The sequence below is a fragment of the Lingula anatina genome, chromosome 4 (assembly GCF_051362555.1).
Source record: "Lingula anatina isolate TDL-2025a chromosome 4, LinAna3.0, whole genome shotgun sequence".
NCBI lineage: Eukaryota > Metazoa > Brachiopoda > Lingulata > Lingulida > Lingulidae > Lingula > Lingula anatina.
Window position 1 is genome coordinate 2,317,241 of NC_141770.1, and position 16,827 is coordinate 2,334,067.

At 38.4% G+C, this 16,827-nt stretch overlaps 1 protein-coding gene across 1 annotated transcript in view; it reads right to left on the reverse strand.

The window, feature by feature from the left end:
• LOC106167992 (uncharacterized) overlaps window positions 1-12,984 on the reverse strand; it is a 35,914-nt gene extending 22,930 nt beyond the window's left edge. The window contains exons 1-3 of the mRNA XM_087011741.1: window positions 12,241-12,984; window positions 4,898-4,967; window positions 2,832-2,975 (exon numbers count right to left, since the gene is read on the reverse strand). Of these exons, the coding sequence (XP_086867867.1) occupies window positions 2,832-2,975; window positions 4,898-4,967; window positions 12,241-12,243 (217 nt within the window). The 5' untranslated portion in view covers window positions 12,244-12,984. The remainder of the gene's footprint in view (window positions 1-2,831; window positions 2,976-4,897; window positions 4,968-12,240) is intronic.
• Between the last annotated feature and the right edge of the window lie 3,843 nt (window positions 12,985-16,827).

The window sequence follows — 16,827 nt, forward strand, 5'->3', positions numbered from 1 at the left end:
TTATCTTCGAGGCAATAAGTAGAAGTGGGGAGGAGTCATCTCAATCTGACATTTCCCCAGAAATGGACCGAATAACTACATCATAAGCCATAATATTATGTGGAAGATTCGCTTGCGATGAATCGAACCATTTTAACTGGCATGGCGTTCATGATGGAAATTGGAAAGGGTGCGTCTGACAAGTCTAGAACTGTGTCTTTGTTTCTTTCTCTCGGTGTGCAAACTACACGTTATCTAATGATCATCTCCCACAGCAATTAAGTACATCCCGCACGAAAAGTAGCAAGTAGCATTAACGCAGTAGTGGTGTGGAGCATATTTGCAGTAGAAACGCAGTATAGCCTACTGCAATTCTACTCCAAAAAGTACATAGGTTTGTACAGAGAGGAGCATTAATGCAGTAGATTAGCAGCATGATAGAAACATGTTTCATATATGCTAATAAGCTCCCAACTCGAAGCAAATTTGAGGCATATGTGTTTGCAGTATGATTGCAGTACTTAGTCTACAGCTCTGGAGTATCTACTGCGTTTTCGTGCGGGATGCAATGGCCTTAATACACTGCAGATCTTACCTAACCTGTCTTAAATAACTGACTGTGGCATCACGTTTTGTTTTCATGCACGTGAACTCTGGATATTTTTTCCATAGATAATAAGGAGTCTCATATTTGAACTGCTTGCACTTAAATAATAAGAATTGGACGAAAATGTTGTGCTGAGTGCGCCAAGGTGAAAAATGCTGATTGTCATTTTTGAAACACAACTTTGAAGCGTGTCAGCGAGGCAGTAAAACCCAAAGAGCCACGATACCAACCCAGAATTGATGTAAGCCTTTTAAATAAGCTATTGAGAGTTGATTCAGGATATTGTCACCAAAACTCCTTACTTGCTGCCTTACATACATTATTTTGGGTAATAGATAAATCTCCAGTGTTCAGTGACTAAATTAATTGACATTTACACATTTCATCTTACGGGTGACGCCAAAAATCGCAAAAACTGAAAAAGCGGTTTCTCATAATTCTCCTTTACCTGCCAATTTAATGACACTATTTAGTACCCCCAAACCCTGCCAGCGATTTTTCTTAAACGCCTTAGTTCAGATTCTATCGTTGATAAAGCAAAACTATGCCTTTGTTTAATAAAAATCTGTAATTAGGGGATCCTAATTACACTCCACAACAAAAGTATTTAAACCAAAACGAGGCACGGGATTGCAGCACATACATTCGCAGTCAACTCTGCCAATTTTGTGATAAAATCGTGTTCAAGGAAGTTACGATTACTTTCTCACCTCAGAATAGAAAGGTGTTAAATTGACGATTAAAGCGATGAGTTACCAATGCTGATACATTGCAATAGGAAATATACCTGGGGTAAAAGCCGATCTTTTATATTTTCAAGGAGATTTCTGTTGCTTTAAATCAGCACAAAGATAGATGCATTATTGAATAATTTGATGCAGGGAAATCCTCATTTTCGGTATCTGAATGATAATAAAGGGTTACAATACCGTTAAATAGATAGCTAATCTCTTTACTGTGACCCTGTGGTGAAATATTAAGGATGATTACATGTCTGGTAATTGTTTGCATAACTACTCAGGCACTGTCACTTACGACGTCTCTGACCTCCACCGGGGCCACAGTTTGATTTTTCACGGGATATTCATAGATAGATAAATAAACAGTCATTTGATTCTTTGCCACCCTGTAATGAAATCTATGATAATTGCATGACTAGTTGTTATTTACATAACTGCTCAGGCACTGCCACTTTACAGGCCCAAGCCAAGTCCCTTTGACAACAACCAAAACGGTTAATTGCTCATCAGTGGAAATAAAAACAGCCCCTTATGTAAAGCATGTTACTTCAGTGTGCTAATGTACTTTAGACCATGTGACTTTTTTCAGCAGACAGACAAGACAAGAAAGGTTGTATAACGAGCGTTAATTATATCAGCGTGAACCCCAGCTCCCACTGAGCTCCTGCAGAGCGAGTACAATGCCATCAGCACGCGTGCGGATTTATTGCTTCCATCTGGCCCAAAGTTAGAGGTTCGCCTTAGCAAAAATATCCTTAGATTAATTACTGCGGTACTGGTAGGGGGTACCGTCATGTAATAATCATCTCCGACAACAATTAAGTAATGACCTTTATTCACTGAAGATATTTCATAAGCTGCCTAAAATAAATGACAAAATCACGTTCGGTTATCAAACACGTATACTCGGAAGATCTTTCCAGATATAATAAGGGGTATCCCAATTGCATTATAAATATATAATAGAACCTTGTCTTTATCCACTGCTCTCTTTTTCCCTTGATATAATTTCAAATATCAGTTTACGATCTTCTTGGTGCGTTCAGAATGTGGACGTGCCATCGGCTGTTTATCGCGTACGGTTGCACCAGTACATCGTAACTATTATCAATAAAAACAATCATTACCATAACAATGACGTAACCATGACATCCCATGATGTTACCATGACATTATCATGATGTAACCATGACATTACCATGATGTTACCTTGACATATACCATGATGTTACCATTATATATATATCATGATGTTACCATTACATAACATTGACGTAACCGTGATTATATCAATACGAGTCATTTATGACACTACGGACACAATTTTTGGTTTTCAATCAAATTACCAAAGCAAAATGAATTGCTATTCATGTTCTAAGTTTTTGAAAGATGTATTACCTCCTTGATTATCCATTTTTATATAAAACAAGTCTCTGTTTTTTATCTCTGAATGCATGTAAAAGATTTGATAAGATAGATATAAGATAAATAACTGAAGTACTCACGATCTCCGTCCATTGCTTCCATAGCGTCCTTGAGTTCAAAATATGTTGGTCGTTCGCCGAGCGATCTGAGAACTTCTCCCAATTCTTCCGTGGTAATCATCCCATTTCCGTCTTTGTCAAACACATTAAACGCCTCTTCAAATTCTATTAGTGTACAACAGAAAAGATTTGTTTTAATCCAGAAAAATCCCCTTGGATATGTATGTTATGTTTTGCAACACGAATACGACTTTATTGAGCAAAATTTATCGCATGTTTATATCATTAGTGTCTTTTGAATGCACTATCCGAAAACTTGAATAGTGATGAACATCTATATATGTGTATAAATTCAATAGAATGGGTTTCGTTCTTTGAAATCAGTCGTGACATTTGTATCAATAATTCGAAAAAATGTCAATTTAGTTTGATGTTTTAAGATAAAATCCTAGCACTGGGAAGACCCAAGAGGCTTCAAAGGCAGGATTATGGAACGTTTTCTGTCAGTTTTCATTAAATCTCCATATAATTGTACTTTACTGGTAACAAGCGCTAGAAGATTACACACTCTGTACTTTAACCACTGTTGTGATCAGGTTTGTCTTTATTTCGACAGGCGTTTTGGAGACAAATAACACATGAATTTATTATTGAATATATTACTGTACATACACGTAGAATGTACGTCTTGCTGCAGTCGTATTTAGCTTCTTTTAACAACTGAGAAGAGATTGCCTCTATGAATGATATTATTTTGTCTCTTGCTGGCATCCGTTTCTTCTCCGTCAAAGAAAATTGAAAACTGTTTACATGAGCCTGAGCCTGAATAGGTACGAAAGACGTGCCTCTTTAGTCTTTTCTAGAAGAATGAGAAATAAATTTGGCCGAACATGTTATATAATAACAAAAGTTGACTTTCTGCACAGAATTTACATTAATTTTAAAATCTCTTAAAATCAAAATTGTAAATAATAAGTTATCTTTAACCCAAGCGGCGAAATAAAAAACTCAGCTTTTTGGGGGGGGGAAATTACCTACTGGAAAAAACTCACATTTAATTGATACTTTTGTAAAAAAAAAAACAAACTCAAACTCAAACTCGATGAATTATGTTTATGGAAAGATATGAGAAAGCTCGTTAGGTTTGAGGACGTGAAATGATAAAATATGGCTGAAAAAGCGAACTTTCATATTGAGGTACTTCTCCAAGAAGGCAGCCTGAGAAGGCTATCCAATGTAGAGCTTTCAGAATCAAATTAGGTCAAGGTCGAGGTCAAACTAGGTCAACGTTGGCTTTACGAACAACAACTCTAGAAGAAACAACTGTGCAACATATTAGAGCATTGGATTTCATTGCTTTTGGCTACCATGGAAACATGCACTGGTTTATGACAAGAGAATTCAATTCAGAACAGATATTGTTCTTGTCTTAATCAAAAATGGAATCTTTGAAAACTTATTTTCTGCAATTATAGCATGTTGGATGTCAATCATACATGTCAGACCTCGTCTTTCTCAACTATAAGAAAATAGACTTTTGAAGGAAAACAACTGGAAACCGTTGGTCGGATGTTTACAACGTTTTCTCAAAAACAAAAGAGAAAAGATAAAGAAAACTAGAAAAGCACTCAGAGAGCGCAGACCTCCGCGAAGGCAGCAAAGCCTCCATTCAATGCTGTTTCACCCCTAAATTTTCTATATTTTTGATTATTGATTATTGATTGATAATTGATCCGGATCATCGCCAAAAACTAATCACTTCTAAGTTAACCCATTTCTGACCTACCCTGAAAATTCCATCGAAATTCATCCCTAACTTCTCGAGTTATGTTGATGACAAACAAAAAAACAAACAAACAAACAGGGGTGGAGGTTATATGAAACTGAGAAAGGATAAGAATGAAGTGAATAAGAACAAAGAAAAAGAGAGGAAAAGGCAAAGAGGCAAAGAGTGCCAAATACCCCATCTGTGACACTGCTGTTTATATATATATATATATATATAGAGAGAGAGAGAGAGAGAGAGAGAGAGTATAAGAAAAACCGTACAGTGTATCCTTGCAGGCTGCAGGTATGTCGGCTCTTACCTTTGATTTTGTCTGTGGTGAAGCCGTAGTCAGATTTGGCTACCACCGGCATACTTTGTCGTCTTGTAGTCTGAAAAAAAAAATAATAATAATAATAATGTTAATTTAGCTAATATTTACGTACAAAATATTTATCAGAAATTTGAATACCGACAAAGCTTTAAAAAGTAATTAAGATAATAATGATAAAATAGAATCCTGAATTTTATGATGAGAAATTACATATATATAATAAAATCAACCAATTCCTTGAATGACAAAGATCACATTTCATTCAAGGGTGTTTGAAATATAATAAGAATGTTGTTTAAATATTTTGATGCACATACAGTTTAAGTTTCACAAAATTATATTTCAAAACGTGGATACATATTTTAAGGCACCTTAAAGCCAGATTTAAATACTATAAGATGCGATTATGGTATTAATCGATTATATTTCCAAACGGTTTGAAGGCGACATGAAGGCAAATATTTTAATGACTAAATGGCCTCCAAACAGAAAAAGATGAAGCAAGCAGGACAAACTTTACAACATTTGACAATGTATTTAAGAAAAAAGAGCACACAGGCAGACGGTCTCAGACTGGGTTCCCATAAACCTATTGCACTAGCAGGATCGATCTAAGGGGAGGGGATTCTTGCTAAATTGCATTCAGTTTAAGAGGCTTAAATGTCTGTCACGCCCACTGAAGCTGCTAGGGGGTAATTAACTTTTTCGCACTTAAACTAAATGCAGTTTAGCGAGAAACCCCTAGGACATAGACCGAGCTTGTTAGTACCATGGGGTATGGGAATGGTCCCTTATATTTGCTTCAGATTACGATGACGGTTCCAATAACCACTAAAATGTGACTGATGCCACGGGGTCTATACATTTTCAACAACAATTGTTTAAAATTAATTTACAACGAGTGCAAGACGCTGAACCAAGCCTTAAGATAAAGAACTAACAAAAATATCAATAACATTTATACGACACCAAAATAAGAGGCCTATGGTCAATGCCGCCGCAAGCATTCTGTTTTCCAAATTGTGCTCTTTCCTGTGATGTTATCCAACCTGTTTTTGTTTTTCTTTCTATAGTAGCGAAAATGGTCTAGCTCGTTTCCATTTCCCCTTACTCTAGTTTCATAATGCTTCCAGGGTACATTCTGCTTAAAGTCACGAAAAATCATTTTATAAGTATATAGGTTCATTTTACGTGGCAGCGTCAGGCATTGTTATTTTCATTCCTACCGTAGTAACAGCAACGCGTTTGATTAAATAGATTTCACAACTGATTTCGAATCATTGTATCTTGAAAATTAAAAAAAATTGGCGTTCTTTGGACTTCTGTACCCTGGGCAATTATGGCCTTTGTTTGTGCTCAGCAGCAATGATTTTATCCAGGGGTCGATGGTATACTGAAAATGCATAACAATACGTTTGCATATTGCCAATAGAAATTGAAGTTTAATTGAAATATGTCTGAGTCAACTGTTATTTCAGAAATTGAGTAATAGGTTTTATTTTGTGTTTTTTGCAACATTTAGACGCAAATGAAGTTCCTGGAGAAGGATGCTCTTATAATTTTATGACGGCATGCCCTTTACTTAGTTTTCCTTTCATAGGAAATTGGTGTCTACTTCAAATAGTATAATTACGATCCTTCAAAGGAGAAATATTCTAACAAGTGAAAGGAAATAATACTAATAATAAAAATGCTAGAGTCCATACACGGCTGAGACCATTCCATACGCTACTGCAATGCTTGATATTGAATCATGGGTGTTATAGCCCGAATATAAGAAGAAATGGGCTTTTAATGGAAGTAGTCGCAGTAACATTAAGAGGTGACACCATAATATTGCTATTGATTACATGTAAGAATTTGTCTGTAGGGACCCGCACGGGATGACCACCTTAGAGCGACACGGCGAGTATGAAAAGTAGACTGAAACGTCTGTCAAAGCCAATTGCGTGCTTCACTGTGCGCCAAAACACAAATATTAAAAGCTTTACTTGGAAAATGCTTTTTACTGCAAGTAACGTTTTTCCTGAAGACTATCTATTTTCGGCTGTTCAAAAGTAGTTTCTAATAACACATCCTTAAAGTCAATAACCTTAAATGTCGTGTTATTTTTACTTACGTCTACTACATAATGCATTCAAAAACAACATTAAGTGGTACATTTGTATCCTTGGATGCAATAAAGAATATATTGTATCCTAAACCTTTGAAAACATCACACAAATCAAAATGGCTTTACGTTGCCTATTGTGTCTTGGTCTCTAAAAGCCAAAACTGAGGGTGGCAACGTCAATTGCATAAAGTCCACTTTCTCATCTCTCTTCCCTTAATATGCTAAATATGATATTTGAACAATTGTAACTTCATCGAACCAGCAAGCAGCTAGGACAAAAGCACAGGAAAAGATGATGATTAAAAACGTAAATTGACGTAAATAGACTGAGATAAATAACAGAGAGGTGACTGACATAAAAGCAGATGACAGGGATTAGCTGGTGATAACAGCTGTTCGAGTGCCTCCAAGTTGTTCTACATATATTCACGCACACCATACCCAGAGATATACTGTATACAAATATAATAACTTGTATTTGTCTAAGCTTTTGGTGCTTGCACATACTTGGAAGGTATGACTCGCATTGCAAAACACACAAAAATATGCGCAGACAAATGAACAGACATGCAAAAACACATATAATACAAATCACGAAGTACTATCTAACTACTCCGCGTTATGCTTCAAGCGAGCCAGTGTCCCAAAGGTGTAGCCATCTTCTCATCGTTGGAGCCAATACATTCTTTTTATTAACATCTACCCTTGCTTCAAAATGGCAGTCCACAATACAGTGTATATTTAGATTTAATTGGTAAACTCCCACAGTGTGAATGCAGCTTTTGTCAAAAAAGACAACTTGTACTAGTGACATTCAAGGTTCATGTATATGTACGCCAACGCATACTTGGAAAGGACAGGCCATAGAAGTACGTACGCAGGTGCCAAGCTTGTTTTGACAGTATAATTTGATTTTGAAGGCTTTTATTTAGCCGATTTCAACCATTTGTTTTAACGTTCTTGGCAATGTTTTTTGACTTAAACCAGGTCTAACCTGTTGTATTTCAGAATATTTCGATTAGACCTGTTTTAAGTCAAGAAAACATTGCCATTGAATTGAAATTTTGTTGTCATGTACGGAAGACATGATCTAAAGCAAAATTGGCCTTAAGAGCAAACGGTAAATATAAAAAAATAAGATAAAATAAATATCAATCCTGCCCGAAATGAAGCAGACGACGAGAGCAGAGTTCGCGGGATGAATACAACTTGTTGCACAGATATGTCGAGAAATCGAGGCGATAAAAAGGCTAGGTTGGTTATTTTTGCTAAGGTTGATCTAAAAAACTCTCCTTTTCTTCTTAACTTATTCCTGTAAGATATCCTTCGCTGTACATTCCTATATAACCGCCTATATCAGTCAGCATCGCGTATACCTACCGGTATATTAATTTGTTTGCCAAAGGCAGGCGTTCTACAATATTGATATTATTAACTGACCCTCCGGGAACAGTGTCAAAGAAATTTCAAACTAATCAGCCGTATGTTCTAAAGCACTTGTTATTTTGCAGATGAAGGCTGCGGAGACCTTCTCATAAGTTTACAGTCTATAAAAGATCATTTATGTCATCCTGCCAGAGTTCTGCAACTACCATGAGACGGGGCAAACGCTCACTTGGTCTGGAATCCCCAGGATCTGTGTCACGGCTAAGGGGTCTTTCCCAATGGAACTGTCGGTCTACGTAGTTTGATCCAACTACGTTGGGACGCTCGATTACTTCAGATTAAGAGATGCCTCCTCCTTGAGATGGTTTAAGTACAGAAAAGCTGGTGATTGCACGAGAACGTTGGGAGACTTGTTTTAGATTCAAATCATTTAATTTGATTGCATTCAGCGATAATCCCCGCGGAGTTGGATCGTTCTACGTAGACGGTTAGTTTCATTGGGAATGAGCCCAGGGGGGAATACCGTTGGCCCTTTTAACTGGATAAGGCCACCTGCAGCTTTTGCACGTCTGGCTACGGCGTTGCCAACAAACAGAGCGGTACGTGGATTTGTTTGCCTGATGCAATAACCTTTGGTGGGCTGTTTTTGCAAAGCATATGCACTGTATATGCACTGTGCTTTGTGTTTTATTTTATTTATTTATTTATTTATTTATTTATTTGTATTTTATTTGTAAACAATTGTCTACGTTTTTGGTAGATTAAATTCACTTCCAATTACTCTAAGAAAACGTCTACAAGTTCCGATAATTTGCTCGATTTAATTAATATGGCTTCATATCCATACGTATTATGCTTCATCCTTGATAAATGCGAACAATTCGTTTAAGGTTTCGTAGCTACAAATCTCTGCATATGGTGCCTGTATACAAGTAAAGAGATGGATGAAGAGCTTGACCCGTTTACTTTTCAATACCGATAAAATATAGAGAGTGATCTTAAACGGCGACTGGCTTAATCTTTCTGCAATGCACCTAACCAGTCTTAACAATTAAGTACTAAAGAATCGAGATTGGTCTACTTGCTGCGGTAATGAGCGACGTCAATCACTGAGTGAAGAAAATAATAACCATTTCATCCCAGACAGCAGCATTTATTTAACAACAAAATGGTGTTCTGGAAATTAGATTTAGCCGCAAGCGTGGGCAACATGCAGACCGAACAGACAAGCATCGGCTGCGGGAATTAATTGTTCTGATTACCAAACAAAATAGGAAACCTTATTTAAGAGTCGTTATTGAATCATGGCCATTTTTATCTTACATTGACGTGTTTACACCAAAGCATCGTCACACATGTATTTATATACCGAACTAATGAACAATTAAGCATATCGTAAACTCACAGTATTCGTTACTGAGAAAGATTTTCCCTGACATTATGTAACTGTGCACTACTTAAACTGAGGCTGCTCAGTATATGCAACGGTATTAAAAAACATACTGTTGTAATAGGCCTAGGAAAACCCATAGACGTGGCTTTATCCCTTCACACTTGTTGTTATATATCATTCATTTATTTTGTGCTATTAATCTACTGCGGTCGGCAGATCACGTTGCTCTATGTACCAGTTTATTAATCCTCCAAAAATACATGTATGATAGACTACGTTGCTGTCGGTCCAAGGTGTCGCTGCAAATTGATTATCGAATGAAACAATATCACTTTCACGGTGGCTGGCACTTTCCAGCAGCAGAACCCTGCGTGTGCATTGAAGATGTTGCTCAAAGTCGAGGTTTGCGTATTGCGGGCTCTGTATAATTGTGTGTGTGTGTGTGTGTGTGTGTGTGTGTGAGAGAGAGAGAGAGAGAGAGAGAGAGAGAGAGAGAGAGAGAGAGAGAGGGGGAACACAGCAAAAGAAAATATCACGACTTGGATACAATTAAACAGCATATCGATTTGGTGGGCGGGTGACGAGGTTTTACCACTTTCACACCAATTTAACACCAGAAACGATTATTGCTCTTTAACTGACCAAAATGCAGCTCAAACCCAATATAGTCAAACGGCCTCCATCAGCACGCTGTATTAGGAGTAATTGAGATTGAATCTGATTACCCATGCGGCAGACCTCACGGAGTTATTGTAATGGGCGGTTAATATGATAGCTCAGTGACGCCAGGGACGCCGGAGAGATAAGAAACCGGGATCTGTAGCTCTAGGGCGACCAGGGACTTGCCACGCGGTATAGAGGAGAGAGAGGCATGTCAGGAGGCAAAGTTTGCAGTATGATTGCAGTAGTCTACTGCGCTGGAGTATCTACTGCGTTTTCTTGCGGGTGGCCAATAAAAATCTTTCAGATTAGACACTGAATAGCTTCCACGCAGGGATTATGCAAGAAGCATTCGAGTGGGTCGGCCATATTTGATCCGCGGATCTGTTAGTGCGCCGTTCTGAATGCGCTCTGAGTGAAGCTATCAGCGAGGAAGACATGCACAGCCCAAGCTATGTGCCAGTGAGGTGTATGATTTGCGATTGTCACCTTGGTGGTTGCAATTGAAAAGCATATATACTACCGGTAGTTATTAGGCAGCTGAGAACAAGTTGCTTCCAGGGAAATTCCCGTTAATGACTTAGAATTTCCTTCATTTCCAGGACTCGTTGCTTTCAATTGCCTTTTCAGTTAGTTTGTTCTTTAAAGATTCATCGTAAAAGCTGTTCATATAATATGACACAATCGGTCTAAATCAAATAAAAGACAATTGATTAACACTGAATAAAACAAGAGTTTTTTCAGTATGCATGCCACAAGTTGGTTCCGAAGAGTAATTGCTTCGATTTTTATTTCATGGGGCTTTAAAGCAGTTAACGGAAGCTCCCTGTGTGTGTGTACATGTGTGTGTGCGTTCGCGCGAGCGCGCGTGTGTGTGTTAGTGTGTATGTGTGTGTGTGTTGTCGGTTGTTTAAATACCATTAATAGGAGGTGCACTCAAAAGTATTATGTGGACGCAAAAACTACGTGTCAATGATTTCTCCTAAATATATATGGCACGGGTGTTGAGATCTTGAATTTTAGTGTGCCTCAGATAAGACTCCCTACATGACACTGAATTTAATTTAAGCCCCCCTTTACACTGGACGGCGTTCTTTCTGCGTCCTTTTTGCGGCCATGAAACTGGCATCGCTATATGGTCGTAGTAAGGAGGCACAAGCATCGCTTTGGTTGCAGAATGAAAGCCCATTGACTTGCCAGTTGTCGGCAAGTAATGTATTATTATTTTTTAATCTAAAACTGGGCCGTACTACGGGACGCAGAGAGGACGCCGTCCAGTGTAAAGGGGGCTTAATTAGGGCATTCACTGCAATAAAGATCTAGGGGTAGGCCCATGCCACTCCCTTGTGAAGGGTTCGGCTAAATACGTAGCTGTGTTCTTGACTTGAATACCTTATAGAAATTAAGATTTAAAAAAAAACTCAAGGAGGTAATACATTAAACTTGCACATGTCTGGCCGAGGGCTGGCTAACCCATGTTGTCATGGTAACCAATGCTATCATCTATGATTCAGATAATAGTTTTTCTTGGACGGTTCCTTCCTCGCGTACGGATAATAAAGCCCATGCCAAGATAATCAATACTTCTTAGTTGTACCATCCATGTTCAGGGCCGGGTGGATGTGTAGGAGGGAGGTGGGAAGGAACGTGCATAGTTGGGTGCTTAATTAGCCAGGTCAGGATAGGGCAGCATCAGGGCGGTCACCGTTCATTTTCTTATTTTTATCTTTCTTCTAAAACTCCCAATTTCCTGCTAAACCAACTATGCCCTAGACTTACCATTTTGTCTCGGTCGCTATGGGTTGTACACGTGCCTTGCACCGGATACGTGGCAGCCGGGAACGCTTCCTATTCCAACCGCCTCCTGCAACCTGTTTTTTTGTCTTCGCCTCGCCTGGTCGGATGACAATGTATTCCTGATCCTGTTTCTTTTTTTCGTTTTTTTTTTCCTGAAGGCTTTTCTCAGAGCTCACAGTGTCTTGGTCTTCAACGTCTTAGAACTTCTATTGGGGTTTCAATCCGTTTTACTTGAATCCTTTCCTAAATACCAATCTGTTTTGTGATGAATAACTTCTAAGTTTTTATTGTTTTTGTATTTTTTCCTTTTCTAATCCTTTCCCTGCCAATCTGTTTCGCATATAACTCGCTTGGTATTATTCCACTGAAATAACTTGCGTTATCTCAAGCCGTTTCTCCAGATGATGATATTAAGTAGAACGACCTCTCATTACAAACACACGGTAGCCAGTATCATAACTAAACCTCCCTGAAATCTTGTAAGGTATTTGCTGGCTTTTAGCGCCAGGTGCTCTGACATACATTTGCCACAAACAGCGGGACGGATAGATATATATATATATTCATATACAAAAAGTACTTAACACGTGTTCTTTGCATCGGTACCATAGACATTCTATGTAATAAATACCTCGTCTTTGATGAAAGAAACCATTGCTTGTCTGTTTCTGGAATACCTCAGAAAAAAATGGTCTGCGGTGAAATGCCGGCTGAGAAAGTAAATATACCTTGTAACGAAAAGATCAAGATGATAGAGCAGAGAAGATGGTGCCTAATGTGAGTTATTTGGTTACCTTTGGCCCAAATCCTTTATGATAAACCCAACGTTGCCTCCATAAATCAAGTCATGCCGCTGTGAAGATATGTATAAATATATATGCATTATATACTTGTACCCAAATAGGGCTAATAATCACGTTTTATAGATTAAATCGAGAGTAAGTCTTTAAAGAAAAATCACCGAGTCTCTTTTGTAGTACATGTACTTTGTTCAAGTGTTATAATACCATTAAAAGCATGTTTATAGCTGTCCAGGAGCCTGAGAAACTCAATTCAGGAAACCAAAAATGATTTTTGCCCCAGAAACCCTACAATTACATCACTTGGTGAACTTGGAGCTGTGTTTCAAGCATAATTGGATGTTTTGAAGATACCTTAAATGAATGTAACAGGAATTAAAAAAGCCAAGACCTTTAATTTAAGATAAGATCTCCAACCTGCAGTCCGACCTTAAGAGATCGAAGCATCCACCTGTGTGCTATTAACACTGTGCTATATCAGGTACATATGTAGACTGTACTTAGAGATCACAGCCAGGTGGTGTTTGAACGGATTAGGCACATTAAATATAGTAACAGAAACACAAGTTGGCCTCGTGTTCTGTGTAACCCCTATGTTGATTTTTTTTATTTGAAGTTCCATTTACCTCTTTTCAAATTGCAGGCTGGAAGACAAGGGAATGGAACAATAAAAATGAACATTTTTTCAACGATTTGAGAAATAAATGAGACTTGAAACACAAAAATATCTGTTTGGTTTTATAAAAATAATAATATTTTTTTAATATGGCTCATTGCACATGTCATTGGAATCCACGGGCCCAGGCTTCCTAGATAAAGACGCGAGTAATAAGTGGGGAGGAGAAGGAGCGAAAGACCGCCACAGCTTTTGCTGATAATATTTTGTCCCCCCCCCCACCACCCCTAACACACACCCGTCCCCACCCCACTCGTGCATAAGAACGTGATTCTATATGGATATGTTCAATGTTCATGTGGAATACAGACAAGATTGACGTACGGCTAGATACTACACATGCCCATACACCGGGGAGATTGGTTAACTTGGCATGGCTTAGAATAATTTAATTCCCGCAAATTATGCGATTCTGCAGACCTTTAATTGATTGGAGAAATTGGATTTTGGTTTCTATGTGCAGTGGTTCTCTTACGTCAATCCTGTATGTATGATGTGCGTGTGTGTGTATGTGTGTGTGTGTGTGTGTATGTGTGTGTGTGCATGCGTGTGTGGGTATGTGTGTCTGCGTATGGGTGTGTGCGCATGTGTGTGTGAATAAGAAAATCTCGCAATCAGAAAAAGAGGACAACGTTTCACAAATTCTTCACATATCTAGCCATATCTTTTTTTTACATTTTAACATGCTGTCAAATTAAATTCTACCATTAATATGTGTGTCTATGCATTAAGGTTCCCACCACCGTTGTTAAATTGCGGTAAAGCGTTACAGGCACATTTCCTTTCATTCCGTGACATAAAATTCGGTTTCTCATATTGGCACAGGTGATCATGAAATGTCATTAAAACCCCGGAAGAAGTTGTGGTCACAAAATTTAATCAGTTCATCTAGATCAGTCATTTTCTGCACGACAGTGTATTATTATTTCCACTCCATGTCTACGCCTTAGGAAATAGGTTCGTCAAAATCAACCAGTGCAAAGTCTTATCTCTCCCATTTAGTGGTTACAAACTTGTAACAGTTAGGGTTTTTTTTCCTAGTCTGTTAAATCAGAATGAAAAAATGTGCAAGTTGGCCACAATGTGGTTTTTAACCGAGTCTTGGTTAGTTTTGGCACAGTTAAAATGATTCCAAGTTTATCTGTTATGGCACGTATGCCTTTAGTGTTCTGAGTCAGATAATCTTGCCAGGAATTCGATAGATAGTCTCATTTCAACAATTCCCCTGGCTTGTTTTAGCATTTTAGTTGATTCTAGGTTTATCTGTTATGCCACATATGCCTTTGATGTTTTATCTGAGCCAGAGTCATATTTCCCATGGATGCGGTAGATGTTCTTGCAGATATAGGCAATGGCACATTTTGCTTGCACATTTTGCTTGCATTTTTAATCTTCTCTCAAGAGTGACAGCGCTTTATTTAAAAGTATTATATCAGTTCTGGTTTGGTATCGTGGCTCTTCGGGTTTTTCTTGGTTTGACACTGCAGTTGAAACGTGACAGAGAGTCCCCCATGATAGAGAGTCCGCTTCCCATTCATTTGTACAGGTAAACCTCCCCCTAGATTTTTCCCACTTACATGTAGGTTTACCCCAACCATTATAGTTGAATGGAGGGCGGACTATCTGGGTACCGTATCTCGAAAGCATCGCGCATTGCGACCGTGCGCAAGCGTCTCGATTCCATAACTCGCCCATACCTTACCCATATAATACATTGTAGCCTCTACGTGAGATCGCTATACGCAGTACGCGATGCTTTCGAGATACGGGGCCCTGTTTCAAGGAGCCTCAGTTTCGTTACACCGGCATACTTCAAAGTTGTGGTTCTAAAATGACAACCAGCATTTTTTACTCTGTAGAACTTTTGTTTTCGTCCAATGCTTATTATTAGAGAAGCAAAGAAAATCCAGTATATATAATGACTACGGTTATTGTAAATAGAGAGCTTTATATTTGACACGCCAGCAGAGAAAATATTCTCAGCATCTAGAACTGGGCCCTGCCATGCCTGGCTTGGTTTTTTTTTCCAAGATTAAAAAAGAGACACGTGAAGAGGCTTAGTGTGCTAATTCACTTGCATGGGATTTCGGATTTCACGTGGTTAGACGCAATATGAGGTGCTCCACTTTTCAAGCGATTACGTACAAAAGTAATCACTGATAAATCCTTAAATATCAATTAATTCCATATCTTTGCTGATAGTGGATGGCAGCCCAGGAAATGTGTGGGATATCAGGCATATACGGTAACCATGCGAATTATACCACCTGCTGTACATTAAGAATACATATGGGCCAAATTCTGCATCAAAATAAAGAAAAAATTGTGATAGGTAACCAAAATATTACTTCAAATATGACATGTTACAACAGATTTATTATTGCGACTTACACGTTAAAAAAACTTGAAAATTGAGGTCACTTGCGGCCCATGATGACGAAATAGCGTCATGATGACGTGCGATTGCAGTGTATGTTATTTCCTACGGGAAGAACAGCAATGAAGAAATTTAATTGAAAAACGCATTTCAATACACTGATAAGTCCAAATGAATAAGGTGAAGTTCACATTGGATATTAAAGTGGAAAACATCGAAAGACACGATCAAAATCGGCCAAATGGAGCAAGTCAGAAATCCGTCGATTTCAAAAACTGATATGAAAAGATGATGAAAGTAACTAAAATATCTTAATCTTCTCTGCTCAGTCAGACCGGTTATAACCCCTGCCGAATTTATTGGTTTATTCAGATAAAGTTTAATTTAACAGCTGATAATACGGAAATTGGCCAAAATCAATCAATCAGGTTGAGATAAATACTGCATGGTTTGGTTGCTTCATTAATCTTGAATCTGCCGTGTAATCTGCCATGTAATCCCTGACGGTAACAACTGGTTGCCTTGCAGCAATTTTTGTTTCAGCGATTACAATAGAATGACAAGCAAGAACTGAAGCAATGATAAGAAAGCGGGTCTACAGTGGAAGAGGTTTGCCCCACTACAGTACACCTGTAACCAACCAACCCCACCCCACCCCCTACTCACCCCACACCCCACATTCCTACCCCACCCCCTACCCACCCCACATCCCACAT